We start from the raw sequence: 20,622 nt of genomic DNA on the forward strand, positions 1-20,622 counted from the left end.
GTTTCATCTTTGGCCAGTGGGAGCTCCTTAAAGTTGGCTCCTGTTCCATTTGATATGACCAATAGCTTTGTTAATTTCCTTGCTTTCTGATAAATAATTTTCCTGGCTCATTTATAGATTTCTGGTCTCCAAAGAACCCTGGTTCTTTTGAGTCTGAGATAGTATTTGGAGACCACAGTCTATCTAGGTAGGAGAAGTGTTCTTGCTACTATGTTAATCATTGGTTCTAGGATTTATAGTGGCCAGAGTTAGGAAATATACATTAAAAAAACCACAAATATGCAGAGTTCACATTGTTTCCAACATTTAACATTTAAATTTCCAAAATTTAAATTTAATTTTTCAGTTTTTTCACGTTTGATTTATGTTTGTATCCTTTTTTGCTGAATCTTGGTACCTAGTGCCATTAATAGAATTAGTTTTTTCCCTCATCCTATGTTATATATAATGGTTTCAAGTTAACAGCCTATTTATCAGTATGATTCCTGAACAGTGCTTAGGATTTCTTTGCAATTCTCTTTTATCCTTATTTTATATGTCTCTAGGGAAGGGTATAGTAAAATTATTGTATTTTAAAGGCATATGAAGTAATTTATTGTATAGTTAGCCTGTCAAATTGATATCTAGTTGGTAGTTGATTTATTTTATTTTGTTTCCAATTTTTCAGTACTGCTTTTTTCCCCATTTTGATTTGTTTTATTATATGCAAAACCTAGCATAATTCCCATAAAACAAGTACCCATAAAACAAGAACTCATAAAACAATTTAGCTTTCATCTCTGTTTCTTCCACTCTGGTTATTTTCCTTCCTTACAGATACTGTTTTTACTAGTTTTGGGTCTATCCTTCCATTAAAAAAACACATACCTAGAAGCAAATGTACATGGACAAACACACCTTTCTTTCTTAGGTAAAATGTGTCATTATGTATACTGTTTCCATCTTGGGTTTTTCACCTAGTAATATATGTCCTGTAGATCCCCTCCGTAGGAGTATGTGGAGATTGTTATTCCTTTTTACAGTTTCATAGTACTCCATTGGTGGATGAATATTTAACTTGTCCCCTCTTGATAGACATTTGTGTTATTTTCTGCTATTACAAATAGTCCTGCAGTGAATATCCCTGTGGATATGTTGTTTTGCATTTTTGCCAATGAGCCCATGGGATAGATTCTTAAAGGTAGCATTGTTGGATAAAAGGGTAAATGCCTACATCAGTTGTTAGGTATTACCAAAGTCTCCTCTATAGCAGTTGTATTCATTTTGCATTCTTACCTGTAATGTATATGAGTGCCTGTTGTCCCACAGTCTTGTCATCAGAGTATATTATCAAACATTTAATTTTTGGTTAATCTGGTACAGAAGAAAGGGTAACTTAGTGTAGTTTTAATTTATATTTCTCTTATGAGCAAGGTTGATTACCTTTTCATGTTTTTACTGTCATTTGTATTTTTCTGTGCATTGCTTCTTTATACCTCTTGCCCATGTTTCTGTAGATTTTTTTCCCTAGTCTTTTATAAGCTCCTTATATATTTGGGTAATTAACCTTTTGTGGTAAAACTTTCAGGTACTGTTGTCATTTGTCTGTTAGCTTTGCTTATGGCGTTTTTTCATATAAAAGTTTGTTTTTATGTACTCCTATTTCTCAGACTTTCATTGTTCTTCCTGGATTTTGAACTATAGTTTGGACAATTTTTTAAAAACGTTAATATTTTGATTGGGAGGCCGAGACGGGCAGATCACGAGGTCAGGAGATCGAGACCATCCTGGCTAACACAATGAAACCCCGTCTCTACTAAAAATACAAAAAAATTAGCTGGGCGAGGTGGCGGGCGCCTGTAGTCCCAGCTACTCGGGAGGCTGAGGCAGGAGAATGGCGTAAACCCGGGAGGCGGAGCTTGCAGTGAGCCGAGATAGCGCCACTGCACTCCAGCCTGGGCGACAGAGCGAGACTCCGTCTCAAAAAAAAAAACAAAAAACAAAAAACAAAAAAAAAGTTAATATTTTGAAAAGTTCCTCTAATATCTTTTTACTGGTATCAGTTTAATTAGGACCCTTTCTGGAAAATGCTTAGTAATACTGATTGTTCATTGGGAACAGCCATAGTTTATCGGCCATGGTATATTTGACACAACCACAGAGCTTTGTAATTAAAACGACACTAAGCAGGGAAAGGGACAGAGAGCATTGTTATCCTCCTTTAGACTTGAAGGTTAGGCATATCCCTTCTCTTAGTATGTACACATTTATTCATAATTCTGTCTGGAGTTTTTATTTTCTTCCTGTGTCCCATTTTGTGAATAATTTGGTCTTGGGCATATACTCTGATATTTTTCCTGATCTGTAAAATAAGGTTAAATTAGAGGCCTGAAGTGCTTTCTAGCTCATAAAGTCGATGTTAATGAATTTCAGAGATTTGCCTATAAGACATTCTATTTGTATTCTTTTTCCCTTAAATTTAAAGTGTGTTTTCTTTGCTCCCCAAACTTGATGTAAAAGCTTATATTTCCTTTCACTATCCAATTCCAGGTTTCATTGATTTAAAACAGCCTTCATTCCAAAGGAGAGTTATAATTAATAAGTTTTGTTTGTTGATGTTTTGTTCTAACTGCAGAAATGAATAAGATTGTACCAATGGTAGAGGTATACATTTTCCATTTAATCACATTAGCTTTGCATGTTAGTGGCAAGGAGTAGCAGATTATCAAACATTGTTTTAATTTGTATTTAAAATTTTACAAAGAATATCTAATTTTATGTAATTATATGGCACATGCAAAGAAGAAATCAAAGTGACATAGTGCATAGAGTTGAATGAGGGTCAGGTTGGTTAGGAAAAGAATCGGTGATATAACTATGAGCAACTCAGATGACAAACATCCAGATAAAATCAGCCCTTACTATTTGCCTGATCCTGAGGATTCATGGTGTTTGGCACTAAGGCAGATGGTGAAGGAATTACAGAAACACATTGCACATTAGTAAGTTTATTTATCACAGAGGATATTACTGGTCCACTTCTCTCTCTCTTTTTTTTTTTTTTTTTTTTAACAGGAATCTCTCTTAGACCATTTTGATTTCTAAAATAGCAATATTTGTTATGTGACTATTTCATTATTGTGCTGCTGCCACCTGGTGGCTATAGTAGTGATGTCATACTTCAGTTTAATTTCTTTTTTTATTGCAAAGACACTATTAAGCCAAAAGATACGCTGATATATTTTAAGATATAGAATACTGTAAAATACATAAAGGTTGCACGTTGATTGTGACTCGATAGTCACACTGTCTAGATTGAATCCAGAACTATAATTTGTAGTTTATCATAGTCTAGTTATTTAACTCTCTCAGCCTCAGTTTTCTCAAAGTAATAGTATCTGTCTTTTTTTTTTTTTTTTTTTTTGAGAAGTAGTCTCGCTCTGTCGCCCAGGCTGGAGTGCAGTGGCCGGATCTCAGCTCATTGCAAGCTCCGCCTCTCGGGTTTTACGCCATTCTCCTGCCTCAGCCTCCGGCGTAGCTGAGACTACAGGCGCCCGCCACCTTGCCCGGCTAGTTTTTTGTATTTTTTAGTAGAGATGGGGTTTCACTGTGTTAGCCAGGATGGTCTTGATCTCCTGACCTCATGATCCACCCGTCTCGGCCTCCCAAAGTGCTGGGATTACAGGCTTGAGCCACCGCACCTGGCTAGTATCTGTCTTTTATGAGTGTTGTGAAGATTGATTTAGACAATGTGTACAAGACAGCTATTGAACATTCAGTAACTTCTATTATAAATATATTATTAAATAATAGTCATGTAGAAAATATATTCGTGTATATTACTAAATATACTGTTTGAGAATAACATGACCTAAATAAGTATAATTTTACTAACGATAATTTTGAGTAACTGTGATAGCACTGTCAATAAGAATAGCACTTTCCTACATGTTAATAAGTGTCCATGTATGGTTGTCAGGAGCTTGCTACTTACAGTGGACACTTAATTGGCTATTAGAACCCATGAAAAAGCTGGAAGAAACCTTAGAAAATATTGTTCGTGCCCCTCATTTTACAGATGTTAAAACAAGTCCAAGAATATAAAGCTATTTAGTTGCAGAGTAGGACTGTATCCTGGGTCTCCATCTAGTGCGGTATGGACCATGTACTGCCTCTCAGTTCTCCTAGAGTGGACCAAAACATGGAATCTTGGTTGCATTGTAATTTGACTGTATTGTGATTTGAAAGTGGAGTAAAACATGGGAACCTTTTTCTTTAGGTTTTAATTTTTGCAATTTTGGTGTAATGTGTAGGATAAACCAACTAGAAAAAAAATCCTCCCTGTCATGTTTGTGCACGAATAGTTTAATACTCAGTTTGTTAGTATCTTTAGAAATAGATGCAAATAAGATGCAGTGGTTGTATTTTCCAGTCTTCTTATTCTCCTCTGTGTCTCTGGAACACCCTGGGCATGCCTCTCACTGTATCACACTGGGAAAGCCTTTTTGTCTCATTTTTTTCTGTCCCATACTAGACTATTAATACCTTGAAAAGGGCCATATCGTTCATCACTATATATCTAGTTGTTAGTACAACACTGAATTATGTGTTGAGTAAAATAATCTACTTCTTACAGCAGTATAATTTTTAGATGAGGATTAGCCCAGGGGCAGAATGTCTACACCACAATCTTTGGTTATTGTCTAAAGGTTTAAGGAAAAAGCATTTTGGAATGAAAAGTGGTTTGACATTGAACATTTTGAAGATTTATTATAAAAGACGAGAAGCATACAGCACATATTAATCAACACTTCTGAGTTTAAGGGTCTTCTTTCCTTTCTCACTGTCACCTTTCTTCATGGTATATATTACCCTTTATTTTATTTATTTATTTATATATTTATTTATTTATTTATTTAGTTGAGATGGAATCTCTCTCTGTCGCCCAGGCTGTAGTGCAATGGCATGATCTCGGATCACTGCAACCTCCGCCTCCTGGCTTCAAGCAGTTCTCCTGCCTCAGCCTCCCGATAGCTGGAACTACAGGTGCACACCACCATGCCTGGCTAATTTTTTTTTTTTTTGGTAGAGTTGGGGTTTTACCATGTTGGCCAGGCTGGTCTCAAACTGCTGACCTCAAGTGATCCGCCCACCTCAGCCTCCCAAGTTCTAGGATTGCAGGCATGAGCCACTGCACCTGACTGTATCTTGCCATTTATATGGCAGTCTTCTATCTCCCTTTCCCTCTTTCTCTGCTAGACTCTTCATGTAGTCCCCTAGCTATGACCAGTTTGCATGCGGGAGAGGGTAGGCAAAAGACAGAGGGGAGTTAAGTTCAGCCAAAAGAATCTGCCACGTACCATGTTGAAATGCTACATTGAGCTCTGAAGCTGCAGAGATGAATAAAATTGGGTTTCTGCCCTGGAGGGATGAATAGTCTAGTAAGGAAAAATAGTGTGTAAAAAACTCACTTCCAGTGTGGTGTAACTCCTATGAAAGAACCTGTTAAGCACTGGGAGCAAATCAAGTGCAGAGGCAGGAGGGCCCTGTGGCTGCCTTTCGGTGAAGAGAGGATGTTGCATGCAGGAACCTCTATGCCTTTCTTCAGGGGTGAGTAGGCTTTCCCATGGTAGACTAAAGAGTTTAATCTCGGTGCACTTCACATTTTTTATACTATCTCTTTATTTAAAAAAAAGCTATGCTTTCCCTCTGACATGTGTGAACCCAATTTCTTTCTCATTTTGTAAGGGGGTTTGTGTACTATCCCTCTGCTAGAGAGATCCCAACTCCACCCCCGCCCACCCGACATTAGGAACTAGACAAAGAACAATGAGGTATTTAATAGTTACACGGAGAGAGTATCAACAGCAATTCAGATATTTTTAAGTTATTCTGTTTTAATCTGAAATATGTTTGTTCCTAGTTTTCCTGAAGTGATGTTCTTTGACTGCTTCTATAGTCATCCTAAGAAGTGCTGCATTTTTTCCTTGTTATGTGTGCTTTCATTCACATTCTTAAGTTGTAAGTTAGAATGTTAGAACTGAAGAAATGAATTTTCTCATGACTGATATTTTTTCTTTGTCAGTTTCCAGAACAAAGGGGATTTGGTGATGGAGGCTTTGTTAGAAAGAATGCAAAATCGAGGGCATGGTGGGTAAGTTTGCTTTTATAAAAATTAATTGTTTGGTTAATACATAATAATTATACATATTTATAGGGTCCACGTGATACCTTGATACATACATATAATGCGTAATGATCAAATAAGGGAATTTAATATACCCATCAGCTCAAGCATTTATCATTTTTTGTGTTGGGAACATTTCAATTCTTCTAGCTACTTTGAAATATATAGTAAATTTTTAAAGTTTAAGGGACCTTACTGTGCTAGTCACCCTACTGTGCTAGTTACTTAACTAGTCACATACTAGTTACTTACTAGTCACCTTACTGTGCTATTTAACGCTATAGCTTACTCTTCTACCTAACTGTATGGTTTGTACCCATTAACCAAACATTCTTCACCCCCAACCCCTTCCCAGCCTCTGGTAACCATCGTTCTACTCTCTACGTCTGTGAGGTGAACTTTTTTAGACCCCACACATGAATGAGAACATGAGATATTTGTCTTTCTGTGCCTATTATTTCACTTAATGACCTCCAGTTTTATCCATGTTGCTGCAAATGACAGGGCTTCATTCTGTTTTGTGACTGAATAGTACTCCATGATGGATATATATCTGACATTTTCTTTGTTCATTAATCTGCTGTTGGACACTTAAGTCATTTCCATATCTTGGTTATTGTGAATAATGCTGCAGTAAACATGGGGGTACAAGTATCCCTTTCACATATTGATTTCCTTTCATTTGGATAGATTACCCAATAGTGTGCTTTCTGGATCATATGTGTTATGAGTGGTACAAAGTCAGACATAGCCAGGTCCATACATGTTTGTGTCTTTCTACAAGAGCAAACTTTTAGTGATGCCATTTCGGTCATAAAAACCACAGTCTACATGGAGTTCCCAAGGAGGCAATTCCCCCTAGTACTACCAGTTCACTTGATAGTCAGAGCCATGGGCATACAGGCTCAAGCCTCTCCACAAGTCAGTCAATATTGCAAACCACACATAATAGCGTATTTAATTAATATATGTAAATGTTACAGCGTAAACATTCCACATCAAACAGAGTAACAATTAACAGGAGAAAAGGACAGAAAAAAAAAGGGGGGGTGCTAAAGAACTAGTCCAAAGAGAGCAACTGAACAAAGAACGTATTCTGGCCTGATCTGGACGGTGGTCAACATCTTGCAAGGAAGAGCCTTTGGCGACAGATGCCAGGTGCTGATCACAGATGACAGCAAGACAGAGTCTTATCAAGACAGCTGTTTTGAGCTGGCAAAGTCTTGCTTTTTTTGTGGCCACAGAGTCTTCTGGTGAGAACTGATAGTGAAATATTTTGCCTGTTTATGTCATTATGTGATTGGGTGCAGTCTTTATTGATTAGGTCCCTGTGGGCATGATGTCTTTTGAAATGTGAGATGCAGTCTCTTTCTAAAATGGAGTTACTTATGTTAAGGATGCTATATACAATATGGTAGTTCTATTTTTAGTTTTTTAGAAAACTCTATTTAGTTTTCCATAATGGCTGTACTAATTTTACATTCTCACCAACAGCATGTAAGGAGTTCCCTTTTGTCCACATCCTCCCTAGCATTTGTTATTTTTTGTCTTTTTGATAATCATTCTAACTGGGGTGAGATGATATTGTGGTTTTCACTTGCATTTCCCTGGTGATTTAGTGGTCTCAAGCATTTTTTCATATACCTTTTGGCCATGTGTGTGTCTTCTTTTGAGAAATGTCTATTCAAGTCCTTTGCCCACATTTTAATAGGGTTTTCTGTTTTTTTGCTGTTGAGTTGTTTTTCTTGTATATTCTGGATGTTTAATCCCTTGCTGAATAAATAGTTTGCAAATATTTTCTCCCATTCTACAAGTTGTCTTTGGCTCTGTTGATTGTTTCCTTTGCTATACAAAAACTTCTTAGTTTAACTAAGTCCCAATTGTCAGTTTTTGTTTTTGCTGCCTGTGCTTTTGAAGTCTAAGCCATAAAATCTTTGCCTTGACCAATGTCCTGAAGCATTTCCTCTATATTTTCTTTCTTTCTTTTTTTTTTTTTTGTAGAGACGGGCCTCTCATTCTGTTGCCCAGGATGGAGTACAGCAGCACAGTTGTAGCTCACTGTAGCCTCAAACTCCTAGGTTCAGGTGATCCTCCTGCTTCAGTGTCCCAAGTATCTGGGACCATAGACATGTCATCTGGCTAATTTAAGAACAGTTTTTTTTTTTTTTTTTTTTTTTTTAAGAGATGATACCTCACTGTGTTGCTCAAGCTGGTCTTGAACTCCTGGCCTCAAGTGATCCTCCTGCCTCAGCCTACTGAGTAGTTGGGATCACAGGCATCAGCCACCGTACCCAGTCCGTTTGTTTTCTTCTAGTAGTTTTATAGTTTTGGGTCTTACATGTAAGTCTTTAGTCCATTTTGAGTTGATTTTTTTTTTAATATGGTGAGAGATAGGAGTCTAGTTTCATTTTTCTGCATGTGAATATCCGTTTTTTCCAGCACCATTTATTGAATAGGGCATCCTTTTCCCATTGTATGTTATTGGCACCTTTGTTGGAAATCAGTTGGCTGTAAGCACGTGGATTTATTTCTAGGTTGTTTATTTTGTTCCATTGGTGTATGTGTCTGCCTTTATACCAATACCATGCTGTTTTGGTTATTATAGCTTGGTAGTATATTTTGAAGTCAGGCAGGTAGTGTGATACCTCCAGTTTTGTTCCTTTTGATCAGGATTCCTTTGGCTATTCAGGGCCTTTTATGGTTCAGTGTGAATTTTAGGATTATTTTTTCTATTACTGTGAAGCATGTCATAGGTATTTGATAGAGATTGCATTGAATCTGTAGATAGCTTTGGATATAATCATTTGAATATATTAATTCTTCTGATCCATGGGCATGGATGTCTTTTCATTTGTTTGTATCCTCTTCAATTTCTTTCATCAGTGTTTCATAGTTTTCTTTGTAGAGGTCTTTTATGTCCTTGGTTAAATTTAATCCTAGGTATTATTTTTTTTCTTGTAGCTTTTGTAAATGGGATTGCTGTTTTGATTTCTCTTTCAGCTAGTTCGTTATTGGTGTATTGAAACAATACTGATTTTTGTATGTTGATTTTGTATTCTGCAACTTTACTGAATTTCTTTATCAGTTCTAAGACTTTTTTGGTGGAGTCTTTAGGTTTTTCTGTATGTCAGATTATGTTGTACACAAAGAGTAACAATTTGACTTCCTCCTTTCCAATTTGGGTGCCTGTATTTGTTTTTCTTGCCTGATTGCTCTGACTAGGACTTTCAGTTATGTGTTGAATGGGAGTGGTGGAAGTGGGCATCCTTGTTGTGTTCAAGTTCTTAGAGGAATGGCTTTCAGCTTTTCCCCATCCAGTATAATGATAGCTGGGGGTTTGTCATATATGGCCTTTATTATGTTGAGGTATGTTCTTTCTATGCTTGATTGAGAGTTTTTATCAGGGAGAGATGTTGAATTTTATCGAGTGCTTTTCCTGTATTTGTTGAGATGATGATATGGTTTTTGTCTTTCATTCTGTTGATGTGATGTATTACTTTTATTGATCTGTGTATGTTGAATCATTCTTGCATACCTGGGATAAATCCCACTTGATCATGCTGTATTATCTTTTTGTTTTGTTGTTGGATTTGGTTGGCTAGTATTTTGTTGAGGATTTTTGCATCTGTGTACATCAGGGATATTGGCCTGTAGTTGTCTTCTTTTGTTGTGTCCTTGTCTGCTTTTGTCATCAGAGTAAAGATGGCCTTGTAGAATAAGTTAGGAAAATTTTTCTCTTCTTCAATTTTTTTGGAATACTTTGAGAAGAATTGATGTTCTTCTTTATGAAGTTGGTAGAATTCAGCAGTAACGCCATCAGGTCCTGGGCTTTTCTCTCTTGGGAGACTTTTTATTCCTGGTTCAGTCATGTCACTCATTATTGGTCTTCCTGGTTCAGTCTTGGTAGGTTATGTGTGTCCAGGAGTTTATTTCCTCTAGGTGTTCCAATTTGTTAGCATATAGTTGTTTGTAATAATCTCTAATGTTCCTTTGTATTTTTGTGGTATCAGTTGTCATGTTGCTTTTTCTCTTTCTGATTTTATTTATTTGGGTCTTCTCTTTTTTCTTGGTTAGTCTAGCTAATAGTTTATCGATTTTATCTTTTTAAAAAACCAACTTTTTGTTTCATTGATTCTTTGTATTGTTTTTTAGTCTCTTTTATTTCTGATCTGATCTTTGTTTTTTTTCCTTCTACTAATTGGGTTTTGTTTGTTGTTGCTTTGGTACTTGAAGTGCATCGTTAGGTTCTTTATTTGAAGTCTTTGTACTGTTTTTATTTTTTAGATTCAGGGGTGCATGTGCTGGTTTGTTACATGGATATATTGTGTGATGCTGAAGCTTGGGCTTCTATGTATCCTATCACCCTATGTATTACATCTTTGTAATTCTTTTTGTAGAGATCTTTCACCTCTGTGGTTAGATGTATTCTTAGATTTTTTTTTTTTTTTTTTTTTTAATGTGTGGCTATTGTAAATGGGATTGTGTTCTTGATTCAGTACTCAGTTTGAACATTATTGGTGTGTAGAAATGCTACTGATTTTTGTACCTTGATTTTGCATTCTGAAACTTTACCAAAGCTTGTTTATCAGGTCTAGGAACATTTTGGTAGGATTTTCAGGTTTTCTAGGTAAAGAATCATATCATCAGCAAAGATAGATATTGCTTATTCAGTATGATATTGGCTGTGGGTTTGTCATAGATGGCTCTTACTATTTTGAGGTCGGTTCCTTCGATGCCTAGTTTGTTGAGGGCTTTTAACATGAAGGGATAATATTAGATTTTATTGAATGTTTTTTCTGCATCTATTGAGATTATCATATGGTTTTTGTTTTTAATTCTGTTTATGTGACGAATCACATTTATTGAACATAGTACGCAAAAGGATAGTTTTTCATCCTTTGCCCGCCCTCTGCCGTTGCCTTCTTTTGGAGTCTCCAGTGTCTAATTTTTTTTGTATTTTTGGTAGAGATGAGATTTCGCCGTGTTGGCCAGGCTGGTCTCGAACTTCTGACCTCAGGTGATCCCCCTGCCTCAGCCTCCCAAAGTGCTGGGATTACAAGTGTGAGCCACTGTGCCTGGCTTATTATTCCCATCTTTATGTCTGTGTATAGTCAATGTTTAGCTTCCACTTGTAAATGAAAGCATGCAGTATTTGGTTCTCTGCTTCTGTGTTAATTTGCTTAGGATAATAGCCTGCAGCTGCATCCACATTGCTGCAAATAACATTTTGTTTTTCTTTTATGGCTGTGTAGTATTCCATGGTGTATATGTACCACATTTTCTTTATCCAATCCACCATCAACATAGGTTGGTTCCGTGTCTGCTATTGTGATTGGTGTTGCAATGAACATGTGAGCGCATGTGTCTTTTTGGTAGCATTATTTATTTTCCTTTGAGTACATACCTAGTAATGGGATTGCTGAATCAACTGGTAGTTCTAATTCTAGTTTTAGTTCTTTGAGAAATCTCCAAACTGCTTTCCACAGGGGTTAAACTAACTTACATTCTCACCAACAGTGTTGCCTTTTCTCCAAAGCCTCACCAACATCTGTTATGTTTTGATTTTTTTATAATGGCCATTCTGACTGGTGTGAGGTGGTATCTCATTGTGGTTTGATTTGCATTTCTCTGATGATTAGTGATGTTGAACATTTTTCAAGTTCGTTGTAGTTTATGGATATTAGCCCTTTGTTGGATGCATAGTTTGCAAATATGTTCTCTCATTCTGTAGGTTGTCAGTTCACTCTGTCGGTAGTTTGTTTGTTTGTTTGTTTTTCTGTGCCGAAGCTCTTTAATTAGGTCCCAGTTGTCAATTTTTGTTTTTGTTGCATTTGCTTTTGAGGACATAACTTTTTGAGTCATAAATTCTCTGCTGTGGCCAGTGTCCAGAAGAGTATTTCCTAGATTTTTCTCCTAGGATTCTTACAGTTTGAGATCTTACATTTAAATCTTTAATCCATCTTGAATTAATTTTTGCATATGGTGAGGAGGTGAAGGGGTTGAGTTGCATTCTTCATACAATTAGCCAGTTTTCCCAGCACCATTTATTGAATAGAGTATCCTTTCTGCATTGTTTATTTTTGTCAACTTTGTTGAAGATCAGTTCGTTGTAGGTGTGTAGCTTTATTTCTGGTTCTCTGTTTTGTTCCATTGGTCTGTGTGTCCATTTTTGTACCAGTGTCATGCTGTTTTGGTTACTATAGCATTATAGTATAAAGTAAGGTAATATGGTGCCTCTAGCTTTGTCCTTTTTGGGTAGGATTGCTTTGGCTATTTGGGCTCTTTTTTGGTTCCATATAAATTTTAAAATAGTTTTTTTCTAGTTCTTTGAAGAATGACAATAATTTGATAGGAATTGCATTGAATCCATAGATTGCTTTGGGCAGGATGGCCATTTTAATTGTATAGATTCTTCCAATCCATGAGCATGGAATATTTTTCCATTTGTTTATGTCATCTTTGATTTCTTTCAGCAGTGTTTTGTAATTCTTTTTGTAGAGATCTTTCACCTCTGTGGTTAGATGTATTCTTAGGTTTTTTTTTTTTTTTTTTTTTAATGTGTGGCTATTGTAAATGGGATTGTGTTCTTGATTCAGTACTCAGCTTGAACATTATTGGTGTATGGAAATGCTACTGATTTTTGTACCTTGATTTTGCATTCTGAAACTTTACCAAAGCTTGTTTATCAGGTCTAGGAACATTTTGGTAGAATTTTCAGGGTTTTCTAGGTAAAGAATCATATCATCAGCAAAGATAGATAATTTGCCTTCTTCTTTTCCTATTTGAATGCCTTTTATTTCTTTCTCTTGCCTGGTTGCTCTGGCTAGGACATCAAGTACTAGGTTGAGTAGGAGTGGCAAGAGAGGACATCCTTGTCATGTTCCAGGTCTCGGGGGAATGCTTTTTGACTTTTGCTTATTCAGTATGATATTGGCTGTGGGTTTGTCATAGATGGCTCTTACTATTTTGAGGTCAGTTCCTTCGATGCCTAGTTTGTTGAGGGCTTTTAACATGAAGGGATATTAGATTTTATTGAATGTTTTTTCTGCGTCTATTGAGATTATCATATTGTTTTTGTTTTAAATTCTGTTTATGTGATGAATCACATTTATTGATTTTTGCCTATGTTGAACCATCCTTGCATCCCAGGAATAAAGCCCACTTGATTGTGATGGATTATCTTTTTGATGTGCTGCTGGATTCAGTTGGTATTTTGTTGAGGATTTTTACATCTATGTTTATTAGGGATATTGGTCTGTAGTTTTCTTTTTTTGTTGTTGTATCTTTGCCAGATTTTGGTATCAGGGTGATGTTGGTTTCATAGAATGAGTTAGAGAGGGATCCCTTCTCCTCAATGTTTTGGAATAGTTTCAGTAGAGTTGGTACTACCTCTTCTTTATATGTCTGGTAGAATTTGGCTGTGAATCTGTCTGGTCTGGGGCTTTTTTTGGTTGGTAGGCTTTTTATTACTGATTCAATTTTGTAACTCATTAATCTATTGAGGATTTCCCTTTCTTTCTGGTTCAATTCTGGGAGGTTGTGTTTTCCAGGAATTTTTCCATTTCCTCTAGATTTTCTAGCCTGTGTGCATAGAGATGTTCATAGTAGTCTGTGAGGATCTTTTGTGCTTCTGTGGAATTGGTTGTAGTGTCACCTTTGTCATTTCTGATTGTATTTATTTGGATCTTTTTTTCTGTTAATTTAGCTAGGAATTCATCAATCTTATCAACTGTTTATTTCATTTGTTTTGGTCTCAATTTTGTTTATTTCTGCTCTGATTTTAGTTACTACTTTTTTTCTGCTAGCTTTGGGTTTAGTTCTTATTTTTCTAGTTCCTTTAGATGTGACGTTACATTGTTTTAGGTTGTTGACTTGAGATCTTAATGTAGGTGTTTAGAGCTGTAAACTTCCCTCTTAACACTGTGAAGAATTTTTTGATATCTGCCTTTGTTTACCCAAAAGTCATTCAGGAGCAAGTTATCTAGTTTCCATGTATTTTTGTGGTTTTGAGAATTCCTCTTGGTATTATATTTTTATTCCACTGTGGTCTGAAAAGATGCTTGGTGTGATTTTGATTTTTTTTTTTTTTTTTTTGTCCTTGTACTGTTTTGATGTAGGCATCTATTGCTATAAACATCTCTCTTAGCACTGCCTATGCTGTATCCCATAGGTTTTAGTATGTTGTATTTTCACTTTCATTTGTTTCAAGACATTTTTGCGTTTCTTTTTTAATTTCTTCACTGACCCAGTGGTCATTCAGGAGCATGTTGTTTAATTTCCACGTATTTTTACAATTTCCAAAGTTTCTCTTAATCTTGATTTTTAGCTTTTTTCCATTATGGTTTAAGATACTTGATATGATTTTGATTTTAAAAAATTTGTTGAAACTTGTTTTGTGGCCTACCTATGATCTATCGTGGAGAATGTTCTGTGTGCTAAAGAATGTATATTCTGCAGCTGTTAGATGAAATGTTCTATAAATGTCTTTAGGTCTGTTTGGTCTATAGTGTAGAACAAACTGGATGTTTGTTGATTTTCTGTCTAAATCACTTGTCCGGTGCTCAAAGTGGGGTATTGAAGTCCCCAATTATTATTGTATTGGAGTCTGTCTCTCACTCTTTAGCTCTAATAATATTTGCTTTGTATGTCCGTGTGCTCTGGTGTTGGATGTATGTATATTTATAGCCTGTAATATCTTGTTGCTGAATTGATCCCTTTTCATTATATAATTACCTTCTTTGTCACTTTTTTATGTTTATTTGACTTAAAGTCTATTTTGTCTGATATAGGAATAAGTACTCCTGCATGCTTTTGGTTTTCATTTATGTAGGATATTTTTTCCCATTTCTTCATTTTCAGTTTATGCGTGTCTTTACGGATGAAGTAAGTTTCTTTTAGGTAGCACATAGTTGCGTCTTGCTTTTTATCTATTCAACCATTCTGTATCTTTTAATTGGGGAATTTAAACCATTTACATTCAGGGTTGTTATAGATGGGTAAGGACTTAACTCCTGTAATTTTGTTAACTGCTTTCTGGTGCTCTTGTATATCCTTTATTCCTTTCTTCTTCCTTTATTGTTTACCTGTATAATTTGGTCTCTCTCTGTTTTTTTTTTTTTTTTTTTTTGTGATAATGTTTGATGCCTTTCTCTTTCTCATTTGTGTTTCTGCTTTACCAGTGAGTCTTACACTTTTTGTGTGTTTTCACGACAGCAGATATCATCCTCTTGCCTCATGATGTAGGACTCCCATATGCATTTTTTGTAGAGCTGGTCTAGTGATGATGAATTATCTCAGTTTTTTGCTTGTCTGGGAAAAACTTTATTTTTCCTTCATTTCTGAAGGATGGCTCTGTTGGGTATAGTGTTCTTAGATGCCAGTTTTTTTTGTTTGTTTTTTCTCCTAGCACTTTGAATATATCACCCCATTCTCTCCTGGCCTGTAAGGTTTTTGCTGAGAAATCTGCTGTTAGTCTGATGGCAATATCCTTATATGTGAGGAACTCACAGAACATTTGATATTTTTCTCTTGCTGTTTTTAGAATTCTGTGTCTTTGACTTTTGACAGTTTGACTATAATGTGCCTTAGAGAAGACCTTTTTAGGTTGAATCTATTTGAGGATATTTGAGCTGTCTTTATTTGGATATCTATATCTTTTGCAATAATTGGGAAGTTTTCAGCTATTATTTTGTTAAATTGGTTTTTTGTTCCTATGCCCATCTTTTCTCTTTCTGGATTTGCAAGAATTTGAATATTTGGTCACTTTATGGTCTCCCATATGCCATGTAGGCTTTCTTTATTCTTTTTTATACTTTATTCTTTTGTTGTTGTTGTCTGATGGGGTTATTTCAAAAGGTCCATCTTCAAGTTCAGAAATTCTTCTACTTGTTCTACTCTGTTGTTGAAACTCAATTGTATTTTTAAATTTCATTTGTAGAATTCTTCAGTTTCAGGATTTCTGTTTGGCTCTTTTTAATGATATCCATCTCTTTGTTGAATTTCTTTTTCAGAACATACATTGTTTTCCTGATTTGTTTTTATTATCTGTGTTTTCTTGTATCTCACTGAGTTTATTTAATAACATTGTTTTGAATTATTTTTAGGAATTTCATACATTTCCTTTTCTTTAGGATCTGTTACCAGAGAATTATTGTGTTCCTTTGAGGTGTTATTTTTCTTTCCTTTTTCATTTTTCTTGTGTCCTTATATTGATTTCTGTGTATCTGGTGTAATAGTCACTTCTTCCAGTTATATGGATTGGCTTTCATAGGGAAAATTTTTTTCCTGTAGGTGTATCTATAATGTTGGTCAGGTAGGGTGCTTTGGATTTGATTCTCAGTGGGTGCAGGAGTGTAGTTTATATGATTTTTCCAGCCATAATCAGTATCATTGTTTTCTATGAGTTCTTCAGTGACTTGGACTGTAGTGGTTAGTGGAGGCTATGGCAAGGCTCTGCTGGGGATAGGGACACCAGGCAGACTGGTCATCACGTACCAGTCAGTGATGGCAGTGGCAGGCGGGTTGGGCCTGTCCTCAGGCTTCCCAGATGGCATGCACAGGCACCGGTGGTAGCAGGCAGGGCAGATCAGTCCCCAGGCCCCTGGATGACATGCACAGGCACCAGTGGTGGCAGTAGTGAGTGAGGCAGGCCTCTCCAAGGTCCCTGGATGATGTGCATAGGTGCTGGCAGTGGTCAAGGTGGGTTTTTTTCCAGGGCACCTAGTGGTGGAAGGAGGGGCCAGGCCGATCACCAGTGCCTCGGACAATGTGTGTGGTAGTAGTGGTGGGCCCCTAAGTGGTGTGTGTGGACTCCCAGTGGTAAGTTTTCTTTTGACCTTAAGCTTCTCACTGCAGTTTAAAAAGCTTATCTGAGTTATGTCTCTGACCATATTGTGCTTTGGGTACAGAAGCAAAAGTGTTGAGCAAAAGCTAAGTTGATCCATGTCATGGTCACAGTATTTTGGGGGGACTTTGTTTGGGTTGTTTGCCTCATCACAGCAGTGTGAAGCTAGGTGTTTGCCTACATCCTATCTTGAGTTTTCTACTCTTAAGAAGCAAAAGTACAAAGGTTCTGTCACACTAAGGAAAGGTGGTTTTTGAAAGTATTTAAGCCTTACTGATAGCTGTCTGTGGCCATTTCTGGAAACCTGTTTGAATCTAGTATGTCCGTGTCCAGTTCTGTTTCTCAGCAACATCTGGCATCTCCTGAAATGCCAGGATATCAGTAAGTTTACAATAGTAAGGTAGACTACAATAAGTTTCTGACAAAAAGATGGGCAGAAATGGTTGAAATAAATCTGGCTGAAGGATGAATTTCTTGAAGCAGCTCTTAAAATTGTATTATCACTTTCCTGCATGATAGTCTACTTTCTTCCAAGGCTTTTTCCTTTAGCTAGATGAAAATGTGACATATAGGCTTGTCTGGATCCTTCCTGAAAGCTTCCCTAATATATTACAGAGGCGCTTGTTAGCTGTGGCAGCCTGGCTCCACAAACCAGACTTAAAACATCAGTCTTGTGCCTAACCAAACAACTTGGGCTTTAGGTTGGCTATGAGGGGAAGACAAGATATTCTGTGAAATAAGTAATCATCTTAATATGAGCATTAAAAGTAAAAGCTTAGGCTGGGCACGGTGGCTCACACCTGTAATCCCAGCACTTTGGGAGGCTGAGGCCGGGCGGATCACCTGAGGTCAGGAGTTCAAAACCAGCCTGGCCTACATGGCAAACCCCATTTCTACTAAAAACAAAAATTAGCTGGGCATGGTGGCGCATGCCTGTAATTCCAGCTACTCGGGAGGCTGAGGCAGGAGAATTGCTTGGACCTGAGAGGTGGAGGTTGCAGTGAACCGTGATCGTGCCACTGCACTCCAGCCTGGGCAACAAGAATGAAACTCTGTTTCCAAATAAATAAATAAATAAATAAATAAATAAAAGGCAAAAGCTCAGAAATCCTATTATTTGCTTCTGGTAATTTATTAATTGACATTATTAATGTGATTTATTTACTTCAGGTAGATTTACATCTGCTATATGTTTACAGGAAAAAGATGAAAAGCCACTTGAACATATCTTCTGTTTTCTTAATGATCTGTTCTTCTTTATAGGGGATTTTTGACATCGTGTGAAGCAGAACTACAGGAGCTCATGAAACAGATTGACATAATGGTGGCTCATAAAAAATCTGAATGGGAAGGACGGACACATGCTCTAGAAACTTGCTTGAAAATCCGTGAACAGGAACTTAAGACTCTTAGGGGTCAGTTGGATGTGACACATAAAGAGGTAAAGCTATTTATTTGTTCTTCTTTTTGATATTTTTATGTTGTCTTTTATATTAAACGTGTTTCTTAAATATTTGTTGAAGAAATAATTTGTATACCAAGTTAGTTTCTTTATTGTTTTTTATTATACTTTTGCTGTTTTCTTTTAGAAGAAAAATTCATTGTGAAAATGTGTAAGAATATTAGCATTTATTTCAAGGATCATTTTACCTTGGTTACATGTAATATATACATAACTTCTTTTTTTTTTTTTTTTTTTTTTTTTTGAGACAGAGTCTCGTTATGTCGCCCAGGCTGGAGTGCAGTGGCCGGATCTCAGCTCACTGCAAGCTCCGCCTCCCGGGTTTACGCCATTCTCCTGCCTCAGCCTCCCGAGCAGCTGGGACTACATTAGCTGGGACTACAGGCGCCCTCCACCTCGCCCGGCTAGTTTTTTTTTTTTTTGTATTTTTTAGTAGAGACGGGGTTTCACCGTGTTAGCCAGGATGGTCTTGATCTCCTGACCTTGTGATCCGCCTGTCTCGGCCTCACAAAGTGCTGGGATTACAGGCTTGAGCCACCGCGCCCGGCCCATAACTTCTTTAAGAAAGTGTAAAAGGGTACCACACATTGTTTGTCTAACCTTCATCATATTACATGTTCATATTAACATTCACTGAGTTTCATGAAACTTGCTTTTGGCTTCACTGTGTGGCTAGTATTACACAACAAGTTCCAGATTAAAGAATTTGCCTCTTTTGGTTAGATTTGAAGTAAAATTAAGAGAACCCTTTAAAAAAAAAAAAACCATGTTTACCCATGTTGAAAATTAGGGGAGAAGAAAGAAAAGAAGAAAATAAAAATTACCTGCAGTCCCACCACTCATTGATATTGGTAATTTGGGGGAAAAGTTTAATAATATTTGCTGGTTGCCTTCTCATAAATTTAGCTGGTAAATTAGGAGGAGTACTCAGAATATTGGAAGGGAAGTAGAAAGCATTTATGTGTGAGGGTTGCCTCTTAATTTTTGGTGTGGATGTCAATCTCAGAAGGATTGGAAGAGTTAGAGTTATAGGGGAGCACTGGTCCCATTTCTCACTCTGAAGACCTTTCCTACCAGTAGGATCACCATTCATTAAGGCTGTCATCAGCTTATTCAGGTACACTTCTGTGAATGGTACACACTGAGATTGTGATTTTGTTGAGAAAACTTATTAAGAATACTTTAGAAATGTTTCCCGTAACAAGGAAAGAGTTTGACTTGATAAAAATGTTATTACGCCTACCCAGAAAATTTCTCCTTGGTTGGCCATTTGTACTTTTGGTCAAAGTAGTACATGGTAACGCTGACTGTATCAAAGTTTTCTGCTTATGCTGTTTGCTAAATTGCAATTAATTTAAAATTTGAGTAGACCTTTGAGAATATATTTTTAAATTACACACAATGCAAAAATACAGAAGGTGATGTAAAAGTACAGTGAATAATCATGTTTGATTTTTAAAAAATCATAATTTAGGCAGGGTCAGTGTTCCTTTTATGGTAGGCTACTTAGCTAGCACTTTGTTTCTCCTAGGGCAAAACAAAATTCTGTTTAGCAAGTTGAAATGAAAGTGGTTTTCTGGTTGATAAATAGATTGTTTATTTTGTTAGAAACTCATTAAAGAATTGTGATTATGATAATATTTAGTCACTGTGATGCTAAATTTGAACTTATTCCTGTGGCTTAGTTTTAATGTCATGGGCATTATTGCCATTACTTAATGCCCTCGACATCAAAATTTCTCTTAAAGAGAAATTCAGAGAGATTAAGGGATTAAATGGATAGATTCCATGGTAAGGATTTGAAGATTTTAAGTTTGGCCTGGGGACATACAAGAGATTTAGAATTGCAGCTGTCTGGTCAATTTGCTACTTCATTGATTGGGCTGCTGAAAGTTGATTAAGTTTCTAGAAGTAGGTTTCTGAAGATAATCTAGTAATGGGAATCTATTCCATAGAATTCGTCTGGGAGATTGTGTTGCATTACAACACTTCTTTCTTTCTTTCTTTCTTTCTTTCTTTCTTTCTTTCTTTCTTTCTTTCTTTCTTTCTTTCTTTCTTTCTTTCTTTCTTTCTCTCTCTCTCTCTCTCTCTCTCTCTCTCTCTCTTTCTTTCTTTCTTTCTTTCTTTCTTTCTTCTTTCTTTCTTTCTTTC

At 36.5% G+C, this 20,622-nt stretch overlaps 1 protein-coding gene across 31 annotated transcripts in view; it reads left to right on the forward strand.

The window, feature by feature from the left end:
• Window positions 1–20,622, forward strand: part of LOC105469894 (centrosomal protein 63) — a 135,730-nt gene that overhangs the window by 4,011 nt on the left and 111,097 nt on the right. For 18 of the 31 annotated variants that reach the window (XR_003015449.2, XM_011721483.3, XM_024789161.2 and 15 more), the window contains 2 exons: window positions 6,065–6,133; window positions 18,273–18,450. Coding sequence is in view for 30 of the 31 variants with exons in the window: in XM_011721488.3 (XP_011719790.2) it covers window positions 6,065–6,133; window positions 18,273–18,450 (247 nt within the window). In the remaining variant the exon portion in view is untranslated. Of the gene's footprint in view, window positions 1–5,006; window positions 5,026–5,570; window positions 5,590–6,064; window positions 6,134–18,272; window positions 18,451–20,622 lie in introns of those variants that run through there. The other 13 variants (XM_024789159.2, XM_024789151.2, XM_011721478.3 and 10 more) reach the window with 3 other exon arrangements.

The sequence above is a fragment of the Macaca nemestrina genome, chromosome 2, assembly GCF_043159975.1.
Source record: "Macaca nemestrina isolate mMacNem1 chromosome 2, mMacNem.hap1, whole genome shotgun sequence".
Taxonomy (NCBI): Eukaryota; Metazoa; Chordata; class Mammalia; order Primates; family Cercopithecidae; genus Macaca; species Macaca nemestrina.